The sequence below is a fragment of the Capricornis sumatraensis genome, chromosome 2 (assembly GCF_032405125.1).
Source record: "Capricornis sumatraensis isolate serow.1 chromosome 2, serow.2, whole genome shotgun sequence".
Lineage (NCBI taxonomy): Eukaryota > Metazoa > Chordata > Mammalia > Artiodactyla > Bovidae > Capricornis > Capricornis sumatraensis.
In genome coordinates, this window is record NC_091070.1 from 49,546,785 (window position 1) to 49,571,306 (window position 24,522).

The window sequence follows — 24,522 nt, forward strand, 5'->3', positions numbered from 1 at the left end:
CAAATGGATTCTTTACCAGCTGAGCTACCAGGGAAGCCCTTCATTTAACTTCCAGGTTTAGAATACACATACATACATCAGAGCAAAGGTTTTCTCTGATAATAGATCTTATAACTATTTGTTTGATTGTGTGCTTGATGAAGTTGCTGTTTTGTGTGTTATTACCATATTGCATGAAGAATACTATCCTTATGCAGTAGCATCATGGTCATGGAGTGAGATGCTTCCACTTAGAAGCATTCAGAACTCATACTAACTGAACAATAGGTTCACCCCTATTTCTCATACTCACTCTAGAGGGTTTTTGCTTTCCTTTTTATGAATTCACATAATTTGGTTAGATAAATATATGTATGATTTGAGTAAATTATGATATCTAGACATATGAGTAGCTTCAAAAATCCTGCTTTTAGTTATTAAAAAAAGTTGGTTTGCTTTTGTTCATGTTTTGCGAACTGATGAATGAGTGCTCCCCCTGGGACATTCCTCAGCCTTATATTGGAATTACTCAGAGGCCTTGCTAGTTAGGCACCCGATGAAGGAGTAGATAGCTTTACTTACTGATTCTTAAAAGCAAGGAGATTGACAAACACGCAGAAATGAGTAATGGGTCTTTTTATAAAAGTGCTATGAGAAGGGAGGGCAATGTATTTAGAATTTAATTCCTCTGATCTTCATAGTAGTAAAGGCTAATCTAGAAAAGCTTCTTTAAATATATCTTTGAAATGTTAACATATGGATGGAAAATATAGTGATTCTAATAGTGATTCTAAAGCTGCAGTTGTGGGATATTTATAGACAGATACAATTTTTAAAATTCTTTATTAAACTAAGAAGGACTTAGTTGGCTTTGTCAGAAATATTTTAAATTCTTTGTCAACTAAAAAATTCTAAAGTTAAAACTGGGGAATCATTCAGAATCCAAGAAAAATTTGCTGTGTTCTTTCTCTAAGCTAGTCATTTAATATTGAAATCTTTGTTAAGAGAACCATGCTTAGTTTTCAGAAGCCCATTTATCATTAAAAAGTCATGTCTGAAAGTTAGGTTTTCTTTATTAAATATATTCAGAGTAGTTATACCTACCTCTATATCTGATGATGATGCCTTTCTGTTTTTCAAAGAAAGTCCTGACATTTCAGCTGCTGAAAATACTGCAAGAAAAACTGGATAGGTCAGAAAACGGGGGCCTTATTGTCTGTTGGTATTATGTAGAAATAAACATTTCTTATTTTGCCCTTTCTTTGTTGGAGTATTAATATGGTACCTGTGGTCCTCTAGCCCTGTAACCACCATTGCTTTGAGGACCTAGGAACTGAAAAAGGGGGTGATGGGTTTGTTTATAACTAGTACTTTTACATTCACTTTCTATGTCTGGGTAGCTTTATTGCTGCAGACCAAGTCACAGATTCTCTGAATAAGACTTAATGCTGCCTCTGATACTTTTTATCTGGTTGAACCTCAGTTTGTAGTTGGATTTCAGGCTGTCATCCTAAAGATTTTTATCTCTGTGGGAATGATTTAATATTTTTTAGTATTTTCAGTCTTGCACCCAGGCCATTCAGATGCCCCCTTTAGTTTACTGGAATGGAGTTACACAGTTTTTCTCTAGATTTTTTCTCCCCATTTTGTTACAATGAATAATAATTCTTAACTGTAATTACCAAGTTATTATCATTAATTCCATTTTACAGGAGGACACTCAACTACTGGTCCTAATGGCATAAAAATTTGCTTCTAGATTTGTTGGGGTCTCTATTCTCATTCTTTGTAATAATTGAGCCAACATTACAATAGATTGCTGCAGTTTATTACCACCTTGGGCAAGTGGAATGTTCTGCAGAAGGAATGAATGCCTGTATTTGATATTCACTTACCAAAGGATTTTCCCTTTCCCATTTTGTTTCCTTTCCCTCCTATCACAATCTGTATGTTTAAAAAGTTCTCAAAAGCTTTTATGACTGCCTCCATTATTTTGAGCACCAGTAACCAAATTGGGTGATTAGGATTTTTTTTTTTTTTCCATTTTCCTGGCTATATTCCTTTATCATCTATGAATTGTTATTCAGATAAATACACTCTTTGTTTTGCGTGGCTTCAGCTTATCATTGAGCTACTCAATTCACAATTCTAGAGAGGAACAGTTATTTCTAGAGAGACAACATTGCATGGTGGTTTCTGGAGTCAGACTGCCTGGATTTAAATTCCCATCCTGCTACTTGTTGTGTATCAGGTGAATTGTTAAATTTTCAGTGCCTTTTTCCTTATGTATGGCTTGGGAATAATAGTTCATAGGTTGTAAGGATATTTAGTAAATTAAAGCCTGTAACTCAAGTTCTGGCATAAAGGATCATTAAATGTATGCTGATGCTATTATTAATGCTGGCATAGAAAACCTTAAACTAGATAAATTGAATGAAAAATTGATTATTCCTAGAAGGAATCATTCACTGATCCTTCAGCTATGGCTTATTTACTTTCACCTTTAAGGAAATAAATCTAGGTCAGTGGTTCAGCACCCATATGAGTCATTTAGCAAAGAAACATTATTTTGGGACTTAAGTGGTTAAGCGGTCCAGTGGTTAAGACTCTGAGCTTCTACTGCAGGAGGTATGGGAACAAGCCCTGGTCAGGGAACTAATAAGATCCAGCATGCCACACAGCAAAAGGGGGCTGAGGGGAGAACATTGTTTCACAGTTACACTTTTAATCCACACTTCCTCTTAAAAATGAGTGGCTTTACCCAGAAATAAATCCACACTCATGTGGGCTCCTTCTCTTTGACAAAGGAGGCAAGAATATATACAGTGGAGAAAAACCTCTTCAATAAGTGGGGTTGGGAAAACTGCACAGCTATATGTAAAAGAATGAAATTAGAGTACTTCCTAACACCATACACAAAAATAAACTCAAAATGGATTAAAGACTTAAATGTAAGGCCAGAAACTATGAAGCTTTTAGGGGAAAACTAGAACACTCATTGACATAAATCACAGTAAGATTCTCTCTGACTCACCTCCTAGATTAATGGAAATAAAAACAAAAATAAGCAAATAGGACCTAATAAAAATTAAAAGCTTTTGGACAGCAAAGGAAACTATAAACAAGATGAAAAGACAACCCTCAGAATGAGAGAAAATAGTTACAAATGAAGCAACTAACAGGATTAATCACCAAAATATATTAGTTCATACAGCTCAACATCATAAAAACACATAGCCCGATGAAAAATGGGAAGATCCTAAATAGACATTTCTTCAAAGAAGACATGCAGATGGCCAATAAACACATGGAGAAAAGATGCCCGGCATCACTCAGTATTAGAGAAATGTAAATCAAAACTGTAGTGAGGTATCACCTCACCACCAGTCAGAATGGCCATCATAAAAAAATCTACAAAGAGTAATTGCTGGAGAGGATGTAAAGAAAAGGGAACCCTCCTGTATTGTTGGTGGGCATGTAAATTGATACAGCCTTTGTGGAAAGGAGAATGGAGATTCCTTAAAAAACCTGGGAATAAATCTATCATATGACCCGCAGTCCCACTACCGGGCGTGTGCTCTGAGAAAGCCACAATTCTAAAAGATACATTTACCCCAGTGTTCATTGCAGAAATGCTTACAATAGCCAGGACATGGAAGCAACCTAGATGTCCATTCATCTGTCCACCAACAGATGAATGGATAAAGAAGTTGTATGTTTATGCAATGGAATATTACTCAGCGATAAAAAGGAACAAATTTGAATCAGTTCTAGAGAGGTGGATGAACCTAGAGCCTACGAAGTAAGGTAAGTCAGAAAGAGAAAGAAAAATACTGTGTATTACACACATATATGGAATCTAGAAAAATGGTTCTGATGAACCTAGTGGAAAAGGGACTTGTGGACACAGTAGGAAAAGGTGAGGGTGGGATAAACTGAGAAAGTAACATTGACATATATCCATTATCGTGTGGAAAGCAGATCGATAGTGGGAAGTTGCTAAATACAGGGAGCCCAGCCTGGAGATCTGTGATAACCTAGAAGGGTGGAATGGGGAAGGGGAGCGAGGTTCAAAAGGGAAGGGGGATATAGATAGATAGGTAGATATAGATAGATAGATATTAAGGACTGATTAACCTTGTTGTGGCAGAAACCAATGCAAAATTGTAAAGCAATTCTCTACTAATTAAAAACGAAAAAATGAGTGGCTTTAGACATAAGAGTGGGAAGAGGTAGCATACATGACACGTGGTCCATATCACCATGGATCATTACATAATCCAAAAGTATTGTCCCAAGTATTCTACTAGGATATGCAGTGTTGATTTAATCATGAACTATGAATTATTATGTCTGTGAGTCAGATTCTAAACATCAGCATCCGCTAGCATCGTTGTCATGGCAGTAAGAGCCTACGCAAAACTGGGCATCAGGACAAGGTACTGGCAACTAAACTATCTTAACTTCTGTCAAATTTGCTGTATCAACACCTGGATATAGTTTTATAGAACCTTCAGATGAACTAAAGAACCTAATGCAGATTAACTCATTTAACAAATACGTCTTGAACATTTTTCGAGGTAAAGGACTGACTGCCTTTGTACCCAGGTTAGACTATTTCAGATAAGAATGTAGCTACGTAAGGGTTAAGTGAACTAATGAGGAAATGTAATGGTCTTTACTTTGCTTTCTGCCACCTGGAAAGTACATCACGAATTAGATACAGTTTATAAGTGAATTTTTGGAAGCTTTCTTTCAGAAGTTTGGGGCTGTCTGTGGAGAACTTTCTGATTCTGTAACAGGAGACATTTCCCCCTAAACAACAGCACATTTCTTTTCTAGATAATAGTTTGGTAATATCTAGTAAATTTAAAGTTGTACATACTCTGTAACCCAGTAATCTTATTCCTAGGTTTTAATCCCTGAAATTTTTCACTTAAGTTCTCATACTTGTGTGTGTTAATCATTCAGTTGTGTCCAACTCTTTGTGATTCCATGTACTGTAGCCTGCCAGACTCCTGTCCATCGGATTCTCCAGGCAAGAACACTGGAGTGGGTTGCCATGCCCTCCTCCAGAGGATCTTCCCAACCCACGGATCAACCCCAGCTCCCCTGCGTTGCAGGCAGATTCTTTACCATCTGAGCCACCAGGGAATAGAGAAGACTATGAAAAAAAATTAGATTTGGAAAGAGTAGATAGGGATAAATGAAGAAAAAGAGGTCAAATGGTGGATATGACTAGCAAAGTTGCTGTAACTGATACTTTCAGATTGGCTCACTGCAGTAGGGTGCCTTTCCCTTCTGCAGGGGATCTTCCGGTCTCAGGAATTGAACCCAGGTCTTCTACATTGCAGGCAGATTCTTTATAGTCTGAGACCCCCAGGAAGCCCCATCCTTGTATAGACATATTACTAAAATGTTTATAGCAGCCTTGTTTGTTAATAGTGGAAAATGGGAAGCAAGTTAAATGTTATCAAAAGGGGCCTAGATAGATAAACTGTGGTATTTTTATAAATAGGATATTAATATATTAGTAAAATGTATATACCAGTGTTGCACTTTTGCAACATATCAGTCTTACATATTGACTGTTAAATGAGTATAGAAAAAAGTATACCATTTAGATACATTTTAAAACATGGGGAGTGGTGCTCCGTTTAATTAGAGAATATGCATATTTAACAAAAGTATTAACTAATGCATGAAAATGATTTTTAAAAGAACAGGTGTAGTGTTTACTTCTGAGAATTTGGAAGAATTACATAGGGTTTTAAATAGTGACAGTTTTATTTCTTGAGTTGTGGATGACTATGTATTACATCTCTATGTTTGAACTATTTTAGAAACATTTAAAATTGGAAGAAAGTGTGTCAAAATGTTGTTGGAATTTCACTGTAGGTAAAAAGGGAGTCTTTTTTCTTCTACTTAGTTGATGCTGTTTGTTTATATTTCCAATTTTTTATAATGAGAGTATGATATTTGAATCATATTAAAGAAAAACAAACTTTTTAGGAAAAATAAATGAATTTGATACAAATTTTAGAAAATAATAGGCAAGTAAGATTACATTATAATTTTCTAGTTTTTTTTTTTTTTACAAAGAGGTTAATATTATTCTTCATATACCAGCAGTATATTTTCAGTTCAGTAGCTCAGTTGTGTCTGACTTTTTGCAACCCCATGACCACAGCACGCTAGGCCTCCCTATCTATCACCAACTCCCAGGGTTTACCCAAACTCATGTCCATTGAGTCAGTGATGCCATCCAACCATCTCATCCTCTGTCGGCCCCTTCTCCTCCCTCCTTCAGTCTTTCCCAGCATCAGGGTCTTTTGAAATGAGTCAGCTCTTCACATGAGGCGGCCAAAGTTTTGGAGTTTCAGCCTCAGCATTAGTCCTTCCAATGAATATTCAGCACTGATTTCCTTTAGGATGGGCTGATTGGATCTCCTTGCAGTCCAAGGGACTCTCAAGACTCTTCTCCAACACCACAGTTCAAAAGCATCAATTCTTCGGCACTCAGCTTTCTTTAAAGTCCAACTCTCACATCCATACATGACTACTAGAAAAACCATAGCCTTAACTAGACAGACCTTTGTTGGCAGAGTAATGTCTCTGCTTTTTAATATGCTGTCTAAATTAGTCATAACTTTCCTCCCAAGGAGTAAGTGTCTTTTAATTTCATGGCTGCAGTCACCATCTGCCGTGATTTCAGAGCCCCAAAAAATAAAGTCTGACACTGTTTCCACTGTTTCCCCATCTATTTCCCATGAAGTGATGGGACCAGATGCCATGATCTTCGCTTTCTGAATGTTGAGCTTTTGTTGTTATTTTTCCCACCTGATATTTTAAAATAAATTTTTAACATATAGGACAGGTGTTTTAGAAATTGTTTTAAAATAGGCTATTGTATTGCATATAAGAACATTGTCTTGCTCAATGAGTGGTATGATGTCTTTTTTATAGTTAGTTATTGTTTCTTAATGCATGGATTTTAATAAATTTACTTTATTCCTAGGTTTGATATCTTTGAATTGATTTCTTGAACATCAAGTATTTTTACATATTTATTGAGAAGTTATGTGTTCAGTCTTTCATATGTAATAGCAAAAGATTAAAGGTTTAAAATATGTAAATTATGAGGTTCTTTGGCAACTGAACCTCATTTGTCTTTCTTTTATCTAATTTTCCCTGGTTGGGTAGTTTGTGGATGAGGTGGAGGAATTATTGTTTAAAAATTTGAGCTCTACCAGACTTGAATGAGGTGCTTGTGGTGTAGAGGATTTTACCATGTACTAGTCCATGTGACTTATAAGATAATATAAACTAGTTCTTCTCTGACTTTAATTTTCATATTAATTTGCATATGAATCTCCTAAAGATCTCAAAATACACATTCTGATTTTTTAGGCCTAGGATACACGAAGACAAGTATAAAATCAGTATGTTTGTCTATGAGTAAGCTAAACTGAAAGGTTTCACCAGTTTTGCCCACCTGCTTCTGGAAACTACCAGTCTGTTCTGTGTACCTGAGTTCCAGTTGTTTGTTTAAAATTCCACTTATCAGTGAAATCATTAGATATTTGTCTTTCTCTTACTTCAGTTAGCATAATGCCCTCAGGATCCATCTGTGTTGTACGAAATACGGCTGAATAGTACTCTGTTGTATATATCTACGTTTTCTTTGTCAGTAGATCCATGGACGCTTAGATTGCTTCTGTATCTTGGCTATTCTGTATCATGCTGCAGTGAACATGTGGATACATGTATCTTTTCACATTAGTGTTTTCATTTCCCTCAGATAGATACCCTGAAGTGGAATTGTAGGATCATGTTAGTTTTGGGGCTTCCTTGGTGGCTCACATGGTAAATCTCCCTGCAATGCAGGAGATCCAGGTTTGATCCCCAGGAGAAGGTCATGGCTACCCCCAGACAATGGACACTGGATTCTTGCCCAGAGAATCCCATGGATAGAGGGGCCTCGTGAGCTAGTCTGTGGGATGGCAAAATGTTGGACCAGACTGAGCGACTAACACTTTCACTTTTTTCATGTTAGGTTTAAGGTTTTTCTGAGGCGCCTCCGTGCGGTTTTCTATAGTGGCTACACCAGTTTACAGTCCCACCACGAGTGCACAGGGTTCTCTTTTTCCCACATCCTTGCCAACACTTGTTATTTCTTGTCTTTTTGTTAACAGCCATTCTAACTGGTGTACGATGATACCTCTTTGATTTGTATTTCCCCAGCAATTACTGATATTGAGCACCTTTTCATGTACCTCTTGGCCATCTGTATTCTTTCAGATTCTCTGCCCATTTTTTAATTGGATTGCTTGTATTTGTTTTTTTACTGTTGTGTGAGTTCCTTATATTAACCCCTTATAAGAAGATATATAATGTGCAGATATTTCCCCCTACTTTATAGGTTGCTTTTTCATTTATTTTGTTAACAGTTTTCTTTGCTATATGCAGAAACTTTTTTAGTTTAATATGGTTCTACTTGTCTATTTTTACTTCTGTTGCCTTTGCTTTTAGTATCAAACCCCCCAAATTATCACCAAAACCAACATCAAGGAACTTACCACCTATGCTTTCATCTAAGAGTTTTATGGTCTCGGGTCTTATGTTCAAGTCTTCAATCCATTTTGAGTTAATTTAGTAAACCTTTATATGTGTAAAGTTAGGATGTTTAGGAATAATATAATCTAACAGATTTTTAAAAACATTTTATATATGCTGCATTATATTGTATAGTGTAATTTTTAAGGTAGTTAATTTCATAAAATACATTTAGTTTTTTTTTGTTATACTGCGAACAAAATTGCTCTGCCAGATTACTTTAAACCATTGTCAAAAGCTTCGTCTCTATTCTTGCCTTTTTGTTGATTGGTAACACACCATTCTTGATCCAGCATTAGTCCACAGACTATGCTTTGAGGACTGTCAGAGAGGATAAAATCCATGAGCAATTTTAAGTAATGTGATTTAAAACACGTTCAGTATTGTTTTGTAACCACTCCTATGAATTCTAATTAGAACACTTATAAAAACATTAGAGTGAAAAATTTTAATTGCATACAGGTTTTAAATTACATGGGAAAGCAGTTTTTTCCCTTTGCCTCATGACTTATTTTTCTCCTTTAAAAATACATGAAATTTTTTAAAAAGCTATGTATAATATGAATATGACCTATTAATAAAGCTTTTGCAGACAAGTATAAAGTCAGTATGTTTGTTTAGGAATAAACTGAATTTGTAAGATTTCCTCAAAATTTTATGTATGATGCACTGTGTTTCATAGTATAATTTTTTAAGATAGATAATTTTCTAATCGAGTTCACTTTTCTTTTCACTATTTAAAATTTTTTGCTTAATGGAATATCAGTTCTTGAACTAGAACTTAATGACCTCTGTAAGTTTTGCCAGTTGATGGGAAGAAGGCAAAAATCTATACGTTAGAAACCATCAACAGAATATTATTTCTTATATGAACTTAGTGTCTATAGTTTTGGGGAGAACCAGATAATACTTGGTGCTGATTTTTATTTTTTTAATTAAGTGTTGTTTTCTGTGTTCTTACAAGCATCAGTTCTTCTGGTACTGCTTATTTATAACCTTACAAACTAAAGTAGCATAAATGGGCTGTTTTTTAAATAAAATAGTTTATTTTACTTCTTTTTGTACTTGTAGTAGAAGAATGTTTTCACATTTTATGTATTATATGTTAATGAATTTCTGATTTTGATGTAGTCATTGTTTGAGGAATTGACATTCAAAATCTGTAAGGGGGGATGATAGATGAATTCCAAAGACATACTCTGCTTGTAAGCTTTTATTGAATAAGAGAATATGGAATTGAACAATGGAGAAACGGAGATCTATAATACAGAAATAGTCTGCCAGGATTAAGTCTGATTGTTCTAACAGATAACATTAACAGTTACTTGGATAAATTTGTGAACATGAATGGCTCAACTTAGAATGGAGCTTGAGTGAACTTTTTTCGGTGATCCTTTGTGATCTTATTTTCAGAAGTATTTTTATGTCATTGTGCTTAAGCAGTATTTCATCTGTTCATCATATTTTCTGAGGATCCTTTCCACCTCTGTAAGATTTTGATTCTTCTTATCCTCCCACGTAGTAGTTCAAGACGTGCTCTTCAGTCTGAGGTTTTGGTAATTCTGTGAAACCACTTCTTAGCATTCATAAAGAAAAAGTTACCTGGAGAGATTATTCATCGTCTCAAGAAAAACTTAAGCTCTTAGTTTGCATGCGAAGTTCTGTGCTGGTCTCTTTTGTAGTGATAAAAAGGAATAAACTTTGTTGCCTTTAAGTAACTCATGGATCTGGATGACAAAACCCAGATCTATCAAGAAATTTTATTGTTAACACCTGATCTATTTAAGAATAGCAGAACCTTAATGTATTGATTATTAAATAGCTTTTTCAGAGGTAGACCTGATTGATTAACTGAGAGCATTGGTCATTTTTCTTTCATTAAATGAACAGATTTCATTAGTCACATACTATGTGTTTGTTAATGTCCCTGTCACTAGTGATAGGATAATAAGTGGTATAGACACAGTTCCTACTTTCACGTAACAAACTATTGTGATCAGATCAACTCACTTGTCTTTTTCATAGATATAGAGATACTTTAAAGGATTTGTTTAAAAACTATTAACTTGGTATACATAGACATTTATTTCCTTGTCTGTCATAGGATTAAGTCAGGAAATACAATTCAGTTCAGTTCAGTCGCTCAGTCATGTCCGACTCTTTGTGACCCCATGAATCACAGCACTCCAGGCCTCCCTGTCCATCACCAACTCCTGGAGTTCACTCAAACTCATGTCCATCGAGTGGGTTATACCATCCAGCCATCTCATCCTCTGTCATCCCTTTCTCCTCCTGCCCTCAATCCTTCCCAGCATCAGCGTCTTTTCCAGTGAGTCAGCTCTTTCTGAGGTAGCCAAAGTATTGGAGTTTCAGCTTTAGCATCAGTCCTTCAGTGAACACCCAGGACTGATCTCCTTTAGGATGAACTGGTTGGATCTCCTTGCAGTCCAAGGGACTCTTAAGAGTCTTCTCCAACACCACAGTTCAAAAGCATCAATTCTTCAGCACTCAGCTTTCTTCACAGTCTAACTCTCACATCCATACATGACCACTGGAAAAACCATAGCCTTGACTAGACAGACATTAGTCGGCAGAGTAATATCTCTGCTTTTTAATATGCTATCTAGGTTGGTCATAACTTTCCTTCCAAGGAGTAAGCATCTTTTAATTTTATGGCTGCAGTCACCATCTGCAGTGATTTTGGAGCCCAGAAAAATAAAGTCTGACACTGTTTCCACTGTTTCCCCATCTATTTGCCTCTTGAGAGTCCCTTGGACTGCAAGGAGATCCAACCAGTCCATTCTAAAGGAGATCAGTCCTGAGTGTTTATTGCAAGGAATGATGCTAAAGCTGAAACTCCAGTACTTTGGCCACCTCATGTGAAGAGTTGACTCATTGGAAAAGACCCTGATGCTGGGAGGGATTGGGGGCAGGAGGAGAAGGGGACGACCGAGGATGAGATGGCTGGATGGCATCACTGACTCGATAGACGCCAGTCTGAGTGAACTCCGGGAGTTGGTGATGGACAGGGACGCCTGGCGTGCTGCGATTCATGGGGTCGCAAAGAGTCGGACATGACTGAGCAACTGAACTGAACTGACTGAACTGATACTAGTTTTGGCCACTTAGAGCTATAGGATTTCAATACTTGGTATGAAATCTTGTGGCTCTTTGAATACCAAAAATCTCTGGTTATTTGTTCAGTCCAGTTAGATAAGCTAGCACCTTATCAACTTTCTTTCTGCTAATTATTGGGTGTTCTGTGGAAAAACTAATTGAACCTTTATGATATCTGAAGCCCTGCAGCATTTTAAGGATTTAGCAACTGAACCCTCTCATCCATCTGTCATTTATTGAGCACTTGCTATATATGTGACAAACATTGTTCTGGGGTGTAATTGTCAGAAAAAGAGACATGGTGCCTGCCTTTTCAGAATTTGTAAGATGTAACCATCTCTAACTGAGATGATAATAATAATGACTAGCATATATTGTGTTGCACGTAGAAAAACTCATTTAATCCTTATAACAACCTGTGAGATAAATATATTATTATTATCCCTATTTTACAGATAAAGAAGCTGAGGCAAGAAATGTTACTTTCTTTCAAGTCACACAGCTGGTATGTGACAAAGATGAAATGCAGGCCTGTTAGTCTGGCTCCAAGAATTCCACGTTTATCCACTATACCTATACTGTGCAATTATAGCATAATTATGGTATAATTTAAATGGATGATTAAATAGATAAATTCAGTAAGTGTGAGCAATGATATGATGGTAATGCTTGCCACTATGGGAGCCGAGAATCAATTCACCCAGTTTGATTAGGGTCAGGGAAAGCTTTTCTGAGGAAGTAAATCTTTATTGAAAGAGCCTTTCTCCCCATCCCTTTTTATCTATTGAAAAGAATTGAAAATAATATTGTAAAATAGGATTAGACAGTAGTTTTCATACAAAGAAATAGCTGCATGGTTTAGGAAAAAAAACCTTTTTGGGAGAGTTCCCTGATGATTATGCCATATTTACTGGTTGAGTGAAATAAAATTTTTAAAAGAGCTATTTAAAACATTAGGCAGCAAAAAACGTTCTTGTATTTTTTAGGAGACAGAGAACAGTAGATCTGTATTGTGTAAATAGCAGTAGCTGCTTTGTGTTTTAATCAGTTTGTTTATTATTTATGGCTGTGCTGGGTCTTTGTTGCTGCGTGGGCTTTTCTCTAGTTGTGGTGTGCGGGGCCTGCTCTCTAGTTGTGATGCTTGGACTTATTGTGGCATCTTCTCTTGTTGCAGAGCATAGGCTCTGGGGTTCATGGGCTTCCGTGGTTGTGTGCATGGGCCCAGTAGTTGTAGCTCCTGGACTCTAGAGCACAGGCTCAGTAGTTGTGGCACACAGGCTTACTTTGCTCTGTGGCATGTGAGATCTTCCTAGATTGGGGATTGAACCCTTGTCTGCTGCATTAGCTGGTGGATTCTTCACTACTGAGTCAGCAGGGAAGCCTTGTTTTGTTTCTGATAGAACAAAAGAGTGGTTTGCTTATGTGCTATTTAAATTAGTTGAAAAAGGATAGCAGCTTTAATTGATTGTTGTCTTATTGTGGCAAGGGCTAAAGTTTCTAAATTCTGTACCATAAAATGAACATAGAGAAAAGTGTGAAATATTTTGTAGAATATACTTCATAATATTAAACTTTTTATGAAGTGTTATGCATTCATAGATGGGAGTATTTAAAAATTGGAAATTGTAATTTAGATATTAAATACAGAATGAACAGTTTTTGTAAACTCTGTGTATCAACTGATTTTATCAGTAATTTATCTTTTGAGTGCTTTCCATTTTTATTTTAAGGCAGAAACTGTTTTTTAAGGGTGTGTTGGGAAGTATTTTTGTGGTTAGTAGCATACTTTGGCTACAAAGCTACTATGATAGATGATTCTGATAGTTCTGCTTGGTCTTCCATTATGTAGTGTTTATCATCTCATGTATGAAAATCTCATTTTTATTAATGAATATTATCTATTTTCCTGGTAAAACCATTTCCCAGAATTTAGGATCTTAATTAGGAGCTCTAGAGGGTCAGGTTTGGCTCCCTTTTATTCCCACAGTGATGTTCTATCAGTTAAAAGTATGCATCATGAAAGTTCTGTATTTAATGATCTCACTGGTTTACTTTATATTCCATAATTGAAAAAGCATTCATTGTTCAGTACCATTTGACTGATCTCCTTGGGCTCCATTTTAACAGTTGCTTGTTTGGCTTTTGTTCCTTTCTTGTTACTCCAACCTTTCCCTCTGGGCAGTCACCTTCTGCTTATTTTCTCCTGCCCTTTGATGTTCTGGCTATTCTGCTTCCTTCCTTGCTTTTCTATCAACTGCATTCAGCATTATACCTTTTGCCCTTCCTCCTAATAGACATCCATGCTTTTTGCTTAACTATATGTGGTACTTAAGGAGCCTGCTGTTTAAACTCTTGGTCAACCAACTCATTTCTTTCATTAAAGCTCTATTTGACATCTATCTTCTACTGAAAACTAAATGGATGAGTACTTAACTACATGTATAAAAACATAATGTTACTCTAATTGCTTTAGATTTTTATGTTAACTTTGATATTTCCCCCTAATTTTTACTTACCTGGAAACTTACCATGTTTTAATGTAGTTCTGATTGGTGGGGTTGGGGTGGGGGGAACTCAGCTATCACCTTTGTAGACTTGAGTTTTTCTTTTCTATATATGAAAAAGATCTTTATTTCTAGATTGTCTAGATTTTTGCTGCTAGAAGTGTGGTGCATAGATAAGTAAGCATAACTATCACCAGTTGGTTATAAATGCAGAATCAAACTGGAAGAGAAGAGTGAAAAAGCTGGCTTAAAATTCAGCATGCAAAAAAAAGAAGATCATGGCATCTGGTCCCATCACTTCATGGCAGATAGTGGCAGAAACAATGGAAACAGTGACAGACTTTATTTTCTTGGGCTCCAGAATCACTGCAGATGGTGACTGCAGCCATAAAATTAAAAAGACACTTACGTTGCCGACAAAGGTCTATCTAGTCAAAGCTATGATTTTTCCAGTAGTCATGTATGGAAGTAAGAGTTGGACCATAAAGAAAGCTGAGCGCCGAAGAACTGATGCTTTTGAACTGTGGTTTTGGAAAACTCTTGAGAGTCCCTGGACTGCAGGGAGATCCAGGCAGTCCATCCTAATGGAAATCAGTCCTGAATATTCACTGGAAGGACTGATGCTGAAGCATCAGCACCTGATGTGAAGAACTGACTCATTGGAAAAAACCCTGATGCTGACAAAGATTGAAGGCAAGAGGAGAAGGGGCTGATGAAGGATGAGATGCTTGGATGGCATCACCGACCCTATGGACATGAGATTGAGCAAGCTCCGAGAGTTGGCAATGGACAGGGAAGCCTGGTGTGCTGCAGTCCATGGGGTGGCAGAGTTGGACACAACTGAGTGACTGAAATGAACTAAACTAGTCAGTAGATATGAACATTGAGGTTTGCAAAGCACTGTTGTAGATATTACCCAGCTAGTTGACACAGTTAACATGCTGACTGAGAGATACCTATGTTCATTTTCTGGAACCTATCTTATTTAATTGTTTGTAAATTGTTTAAAAGTAATTTTCTGGGTGGGTATCACTTCCACTCACAATAAACTGTGGAAAATTCTGAGAGAGATGGGAATACCAGACCACCTAATCTGCCTCTTGAGAAATCTGTATGCAGGTCAGGAAGCAACAGTTAGAACTGGACATAGAACAACAGACTGGTTCCAGATAGGAAAAGGAGTACGTCAAGGCTGTATATTGTCACCCTGCTTATTTCACTTATATTCAGAGTACATTATGAGAAACGCTGGACTGGAAGAAACACAAGCTAGAATCAAGATTGCCGGGAGAAATATCAATAACCTCAGACATTCAGATGACACCACCATTATGGCAGAAAGTGAAGAGGAGCTAAAAAGCCTCTTGATGAAAGTGCAAGAGGAGAGTGAAAAAGTTGGCTTAAAGCTCAACATTCAGAAAACGAAGATCATGGCGTCTTGTCCCATCACTTCATCGGAAATAGATGGGGAAACAGTAGAAACAGTGTCAGACTTTATTTTTTTGGGCTCCAAAATCACTGCAGATGGTGACTGCAGCCATGAAATTCAAAGACGCTTACTCCTTGGAAGAAAAGTTATGACCAACCTAGATAGTATATTCAAAAGCAGAGACATTACTCTGCCGACTAATGTCTGTCTAGTCAAGACTATGGTTTTTCCTTTGGTCATGTATGGATGTGAGAGTTGGACTGTGAAGAAGGCTGAGCGCCGAAGAATTGATGCTTTTGAACTGTGGTGTTGGAGAAGACTCTTGAGAGTCCCTTGGAGTGCAGGGAGATCCAACCAGTCCATTCTGAAGGAGATCAGCCCTAGGATTTCTTTGGAAGGAATGATGCTAAAGCTGAAGCTCCAGTACTTTGGCCACCTCATGCGAAGAGTTGACTCATTGGAAAAGACTCTGATGGGAGGGATTAGGGGCAGGAGGAGAAGGGGACAACCGAGGATGAGATGGCTGGATGCAATCACTGACTCGATGGACGTGAGTCTGAGTGAACTCCGGGAGATGGTGATGGACAGGGAGGCCTGGCGTGCTGCGATTCATGGGGTCGCAAAGAGTCGGACACGACTGAGCGACTGAACTGAACTGATCACTTCCACTATGAGGAAGCAATGATTAAGAATAGTCTCAAACAGTAGCCAGTCCAAGTTTTTCAAGTAAGGTCCTGGCATACATTCCTGGAGAAGGAAATGGCAACCCACTGCAGTATTCTTGCCTGCAGATTTCCATGGACAGAGGAGCCTGGCAGTCTGCAGTCCATGAGGTTGCAGTGTCTAACACAACTGAGTGGCTCTCACTTGGCATATATCGATCTAAAACTGACAAACATTTAAAGTCCAGTTTCATTGTTCCATCCTCCGTCATCGCTTTGCATCTGGATGAAGACACCTTCCCTGGTAGCTCAGACAGTAAAGCGTTTGCCTACAATGCGGGAGACCCAGGTTCGATCCCTGAGTCGGGAACATCCCCTGGAGAAGGAAATGGCAACCCACTCCAGTACTCTTGCCCGGAAAATCCCATGGACTGAGGAGCCTGGTAGGCTACAGTCCATGGGGTCACAAAGAGTCGGAAATGACGGAGTGACTTCACTTCACTTCCTTTCTTTTAGGCTGTGGCTTTTCAAAAATTCTATACACTAAGATGAACCTTTGAGATATTAAAAAAAATTCAAATTTCTATTTAATTTTTGTCTTATATGAATGAAATTATGACTTACTGAAATTTGAAATGAGTTACGTCAAATTTCACTATTAACACTATGGTTAATAGTGCATGTTTATGAGTAAACAGATACTGAGGGCCTATATTCAAATCTTGTTTGTATGTGATGACACAGGTATAGATCCTCTGTGGTATAATATGACAATCTCAGATTTTATTAGTGGACTAAGATATAATCTTGTGTAACTTCTGTACTGTTCCCTGCTATATGTGGGCACACGTGGATAATAGATAGTACTTACTGTTTTTTGTTTATGATTGATAGAAAAATAATTGTTGTGTTTTCTGAACATATATTAATAGGGGCTTAGAGTCTTTGCTTAACTGCAATATATGTGGTGTATAAAGTTAATGTATATAAAAGTCATTTGATGATACCCTGAAACTTAGATTTATTTATATACTTGTACTTTAGAGTTTTAAAATTTTTAAATTTTTTTATTTTTATAGTCATGAAGGGGGAAAGTTCTTTTTATTATACTTCAAGAATGAAGAGAACTGAGAATATACAAAATTAATCTTTTATTATCCTTTAACATTGAAATGAAGTGTGAACAGCATGGATGACCTACAGATGCATTTCTTTTGGCATTTTTCAAGAGTAATAGTTATTTAATGCTGATAAGTAATATTTCAGTGAGTTTTCTTAAGCTTTATTGTCTTATTTGACTCTATAGCTAAGAATGACAGTGGGAGGGAGGGGCAGAGGGAAATACTGAGATAAATGTGAGATAGTAGGATGTCACTTAGCACTTCAAAAGTGTTTAATTTTGAGCAACAAAAGTAAACTCCAAGGAGTGACCTTAGCCAGGAGCCATTCTGTTTTGTATATAGCTCCTGCTGCCTGTGGCTGTGACAGACAGGACTCTGGTTGTGGTTACCAGAGGACACTTTTGTAGTCATAACCAAGTTGTAAATGTCACCAATATTCTTTTTGAATGTCTATCACATGTATATCAGTGATTCTAAAGTAGATAAAAATGAAACACAGATTCATTTGGGAGTTAGCACTCCCAGCAGATTAGTTTTTAACTGAATAGCAGGAGTTGTGACATGCATCCAGAAGCAATTGTAATGATTTGACAGTTATTTAGCCCTCAATTCCTAGCCCTTTGGTTGAACTGACAGCATCCCTGCAAAGATAGTGAGGCCTGTTTCAGCCCCATTAATGTCTTCTTGAATGTTAGCCTGCAGTCTGGGTAATGATAAATGTTCAGTGATTGATGATTTTATAGTCCCAGGGGATTCTGGATCGCTTCTGTGAGCCAAGGCAGTGAGTTTTTGTTCTTGTTTGGGCCTCTTGTAAGATTTTCTGATCTTTACTAAAATCGCTTTAAGTTGGCAAAAGGGTAGGTACCACCTACACTTTTAAGTAGGGTTCAGAATCTCGTATAGAAAGTATGATTTTGGAGGTGATGCTGTACTTAGTATGTATAAGATTCTGAGAACCAGAACAGTTATAATCCACTGAGCTTTTGTAACATTTACTTTATTTGTAAACTTGGGTATCTTTAGGCTCCTTTGCTTTTAAAAAGCATGTTTTAAGTTATAAGGATAAATTTAGTAACAGCCATTGTGAAATAATAGCACTAGCTTTATTGTTTTCATGGTGTTTGCAGTTTCATTTTCTAGATTCTTAAGAAATTAACTATCTTTGTGTTTACTATTTTACATGGCTCAGTTTTTATAAGAGTATACATGGCTCAGTATATATAGTTATTATACTAGTATTAAAAAGAATATAAGAAGATCTTCTTTTACTAAATGTTTGTTTGGCGTTTAGGAAAGGATTCATTTCTAGTATATTGATTTTCGATTATTTTTAACATCTTAAGTAAATCTTATAATTGCCCAACCCTTTATTGATAGGGTGTATGGAGGCAGAGAAAGGAGGATAAATGTTTTTCTAGTTTATTATAACTCATAAGTATATGTTCTTAGTTCATCCATTTAGAATTTTACTTTCGGGGATATAAAGAGATCATAGCGCTAATTTTTTTTTAAATGTATATAGGAACTTTTTCACTTTAAAATCTTAAAAAGAATAAAAGCAGCACTTCTGTTTAGTTTTTCAAGTAATGAACCAGAAACTTGGTTAGGAATGACCATTTGTAAGTCTGTATATTAATTAGATGAGTGTCATTATGCTCAATTAGCAGGACTGCCAAATAATCTTTTTAATACTCCGGTTTTTTTTTTTTTTTCTCCCCTCTAGGGTTTTACAGACAGCCCTCATTACAGTGATCACTTGAATGACAGTCGTTTAGGGGCCCACGAAGGCTTGTCCCCAACACCTTTCATGAACTCAAATCTAATGGGTAAGTTGGTAATTCTCTGCAAGTAGTCTTCACAAAGCCTCTTGGATCAGAGACATTTTTTTATCCCCTTGTCCAGGAAGGACACATAAGTATCTAAAAGAAACTTCCTAAGTTTCTAGGAGCATCTGGGTTTTCTCTATTCAGCCAAGTTTGCGGGGCAAGCGTTCAGAAATGTGGGTCCTTCTCTTAAAGCTTTATTGTCATTGCTATCAATACAGGAAGCAGCAGTGTTTCAACTGTCAGTGTTGGCAGTGTCTGTGACACCAAGCTTTATATATTTTGTACCTTCTGAGCAGAGAAGCATTTCAGAGACATTTGTTTTTAATTTACTATTTGTCTTAACAGTTGTATTTGTGTGGTAAATAAAAATATGACAGCAGTGATTTTAGGCAAATTTTATTCATGTTGGACAATATTTCTTTTGACAGTTTGATAAAAACTTAATAGTACATTTAAATATTGCAGCATTTGTTTTAAGCACTTTGGTTCATATTGGAGATTTAAAATTTTTTCTTTTTCTGTAGTAAATTTGCATTTTGAATGACATTACCGACCGCCTAAAACTGATTATTTTTGGCATAACCTTTAAAGTTAACCATTCTCTGTATCTCCCCCTCCTCCCGGCAAACCTGCCCTCCCTTCCTCTCACTCTCTCCGCTCTCTCTTATATCAAAGTTTATAGCTATTCAGTCTGAAATGAGGAGCCCTCAAATTTTTCCCTGAGTTTGGATGCCACCCTTTTTTTTAAGTGATACTTTTACCTTTCTGCAGAACTTGATTCAAAAGAATCCGTTTTATGACATTATTTTTTCCATCTTGTTTATGCTGGGTCTAAGCACATTACAAAAGCTTTATTTAATCTGTCTTATTGGTTGTCAGTGGCGTCATGTTAATGTGGAAGGTTTGTGTAATTGACATTGATTTCATTACTTATTCTATTTCTTAAGGACATGACCTATATTGTGGTCTTAGAATTGTCCTTTTAAGACACAGCCATGCTAATCTAAGTGGATTACCCAAATCCAAAATCCTGGTGGTCGGCAATTTCTTTATAAATTGTTTTATTCTGCACAGTCTTTGTTTATTTCCCTTATCCTCCATAAAGTGTGGTGGAGACAGATTCAGATGTGGATTTTGCCTAAGGCAGTTACCATTTTAAAGCCAGAGTCATTGAGTATGTGGTAAATATTGTATTCAGAATGACAATTTGTTTCAACCATAAATGAAACTGGGAATCCTGGTATTAAATATATTATCATCTAGGTAAAAATCAGGATTAAATTTAGAACAAAATAATTATCCTTGCATTAGGCTAGGGAAAACTTTCTAATCTATTTTTTAAATTTTTTATTGAACTTGCTATCAAAAAGTAAAATAGATGTGATACTCCAAATAGTTTCCTTTTGTAGTATATCTTTTCCCAAGTAGTATTTAATTTATAGTAAGTGTGATAGACCAAACTATAGGCACTGTTTCTGTAATTTTACATTGAACTAAGCTTTCTTAATTAGGTGTATAACTGAATTGTGAAAACTCAGAAATTGTCCTTTTTTATATTAATGTTCTTACTTTCATTTTTAGCTTACAGAGCTTACTCTTTAGAAGAATTGCATCATTATTGTAGCTTTGAGCAAAGGTGACTTAAAATTGTGAGGGTACATTTTCATTATACATTTTAACTATCTAAGCTTAAAAATGTTAATTTACTTTTAAGAAAGGGGGAATGACCTTGAAAAGGTTAGACAGATAGATTCAAAAGAATTGCAGTGATCTAGGCAATATCTGATTTACTACACTTCCTTTTATTTTTAGTAAAAATGATCAAATGAGATATCTAACTGTTGACTCCAAGAAATCTGCATGACAATAGCTAGCTTTGGGAAATGAATGTCCTTTAAATTGCGGAGCAGCTCCAAACAGCAGCAATTAATCCCACTTGGTGTGAGTTGAATTGAGCTAACACCCTAGAAGGTGGGTCTGTAGCACTCAGTAGAATTACAGTGGATAGATTCACTTTGTTAGCCATTTGATTTTAGGGGAGTTTTCAGGCTGAAAACCTGCAGTGTTAAAGCAGGACTGAGATGTACCTGGCAGTATTAGCAGTATTTGCAACTGTTGATACCTAATCATCATAATAGATAAAACCTTCAGAGTGATTCTGTGAATGATGAGTGCTGAGAAACAGTTACAACTAACTGGAAAGCAGTAACATATTTCATCATTGATGTCAACATATAAAAACACCATTTAAGCAAGGGTGGGGGGCAGTGAAATTGTACATCTAGGGAATGTTGTTTTTCGTATTATGTTCAGCCATAATAAGCACATTTGCCTGAAGAAATAGTGGATTGTAAAGTGCTACTATCTTTCATGATGGAGCTCTCAAACACTAATGATTTTGTACATTGCAAAAATGAGAAATTTTTTCTAACAAGGGTTGATAATGATTCAATAATGAACAATTTGCCATAGAAACATGCACTTCTATATTCATTTAGATATTTTGAAGCATTTTACACAGGAAGGAAAGCTGTTATGTTGAATCAGTTAGTGTTTCTTTCTAATGAATTCCAGAATTATCCTGTTGATTTGTCAGTATGGAAAAGCATTTCTTTCTTATGTTTCAAGTGAAATAAGTACATCCTTTTGGCATATCACTAAGTAATTAGCATCAAACATTTCTGTATTATAGTAAAACTGCACAGCAGTGAATTGCTGTAGTATCACCAAATCGTCTTATTTACTTCTAGCCTCTTCCAACTTTGGTCCATTATTCTACTCTTGGGCCCTTCATTGATTTCATTAATATTTGTTTCCCTTTACCTCTTGTTGATTAGATGTATTTTTGGTGATGGTAGGACCGTTTAATTGGACATAGAGACAAATTACTTTATAGAATTGCATCCCTTTGGTTTCCAAGTTATTGTAAACTGCTCTTACCTGTCTATCCCCCATGTCTATTAAAGCTTTACTTATTTTAGACTCTATGTGCATGTGTTGTCAATGGTAAACTTAAGATAGTACCCTCTGTTTTTTTTTTTTTTTTTTTCTGACACCTTTTGTGTTCCTTTCTGAGTCCTGTTTTGCCTCTAGAGATGTTTGGTTAATATTTTTATCTCTTAAAAACCAGAAACAACATATGGTAGTATAGAAAAAGTACAGGACTGAGAGTTAAAAGATCTGGATTGTAATTCAGATCTTGAAAAATAACCTTTATCTTTCAGATAAGGTTTTCCTGGATAGTCTCAAAATTTCTGTAGCTCTAGAATTTTATTATTTCTATAACCTTATGCAATATCTTTTATTCAACCCTGGAAAAGGCTACAACTAGAATTCTAATTGGTTTTGTGCAAATGATAAAACTAAGGTACAAGAAAATTGTGTTTCTTTCCCTGAGGACATAGAGTCGGTAAGTGGCAAAACAAAACCCATGTCCTCTGACTCCTAATCAAGTATTCTTTCCATTAGGCACATTAGGCATATAAAGTATTAGTTCTTTCTATGTAATGCCTTCAGGGTTTTACTAGCTCAGCATTTTCTTGAACTGTAAGTATGGAGACACAGCTTTTGAGAGGTAATGATGAAGAAAAGTTCCATAGTGACATAACTTTGGGAAGCAATATATCACATGTCCCCTCTTAAAGATTCAGATTGTACTTTGAAATGTTAAAGACACTGGGGAAAACCGGGGTAGCTTATTTGTACTCAGCCCATCATATTCCAGATTCAGATGATGCACAGAAGTCTTTTAAAATGAAAAAGCATCATTACCCTGTGGGGAACTAGTTTTCCATGGAGGACACACTGAGACAATTGTAGCTTGTGTTAGAGGTGTGTGTGCATGCACACACAGTTGTGTCTGACTCTTCGAACCCTTGGACTACAGCCTGCCAGCCTCCTCTGTCCATGTGATCATCCCGGCAAGAATACTGGAATGGGTTGCCATTTCTGATAATGCAGTAGTTCAGTTCAGTTCAGTTGCTCAGTCGTGTCCAACTTTTTGTGACCCCATGAATTGGAGCACGCTAGGCCTCCCTGTCCATCACCAACTCCCGGAGTTCACTCAGACTCATGTCCATCGAGTCGGTGACGCCATCCAGCCATCTCATCCTCTGTCATCCCCTACTCCTCCTGCCCCCAATCCCTCCCAGCATCAGGGTCTTTTCCAATGAGTCAACTCTTCACATGAGGTGGCCAAAGTACTGGAGTTTCAGCTTTAGCATCATTCCTTGCAATAAACACTCAGGACTGATCTCCTTTAGAATGGACTGGTTGGATCTCCTTGCAGTCCAAGGGACTCTCAGGAGTCTTCTCCAACACCACAGTTCAAAAGCATCAATTCTTCGGTGCTCAGCTTTCTTCACCGTCCAACTCTCACATCCATACGTGACCACTGGAAAAACCATAGCCTTGACTAGACAGACCTTAGTCAGCAAAGTAATGTCTCTGCTTTTTAATATGTTATCTAGGTTGGTCATAGCTTTCCTTCCAAGGAGTAAGTGTCTGTTAATTTTATGGCTGCAGTCACCATCTGCAGTGATTTTGGAGCCCCCCAAAATAAAGTCTGACACTGTTTCCACTGTTTCCCCGTCTATTTGCCATGAAGTGATGGTACCAGCTGCCATGATCGTCATTTTCTGAATGTTGAGCTTTAAGTCAACTTTTTCACTCTCCTCTTGCACTTTCATCAAGAGGCTTTTTAGTTCCTCTTCACTTTCTGCCATAAGGGTGGTGTCATCTGCCTATCTGAGGTTATTGATATTTCTCCCGGCAACCTTGATTCCAGCTTGTGCTTCCTCTAGCCCAGCGTTTCTCATGATGTACTCTGCATAGAAGTTAAATAAAAGCAGGGTGACAATATACAGCCTTGACGTACTCCCTTTTCCTATTTGGAACCAGTCTGTTGTTCCATGTCCAGTTCTAACTGTTGCTTCCTGACCTGCATACAGGTTTCTCAAGAGGCAGGTCAGGTGGTCTGGTATTCCCATCTCTTTCAGAATTTTCCACAGTTTGTTGTGATCCACACCGTCAGAGGCTTTGGCATAGTCAATAAAGCAGAAGTATATGTTTTTCTTGAACTCTCTTGCTTTTTTGAGATGTTGGTTCAATTCCTGGGTCGAGAAGATCCCCTGGAAAAGGAAGTGGTTTTCCCCTAGAAAATCCCACAGAGAAAGGAGCCTAGTGGACTACAGTCCATGGGGTCGCAAAGAGTTGGACGTGACTGAGCACTACTGCAGTGGGTAGCCGTCCCTTTCTCCAGGGAATCTT

General features: G+C 36.9%; 1 protein-coding gene across 2 annotated transcripts in view; it reads left to right on the forward strand.

Moving 5' to 3' along the window:
* The window catches only part of TCF12 (transcription factor 12), a 388,964-nt gene that overhangs the window by 167,279 nt on the left and 197,163 nt on the right, over positions 1-24,522 (forward strand). For both annotated transcript variants that reach the window (XM_068964717.1, XM_068964719.1), the window contains exon 5: positions 19,152-19,254. In XM_068964717.1, coding sequence (XP_068820818.1) covers positions 19,152-19,254 — 103 coding nt within the window. The remainder of the gene's footprint in view (positions 1-19,151; positions 19,255-24,522) is intronic.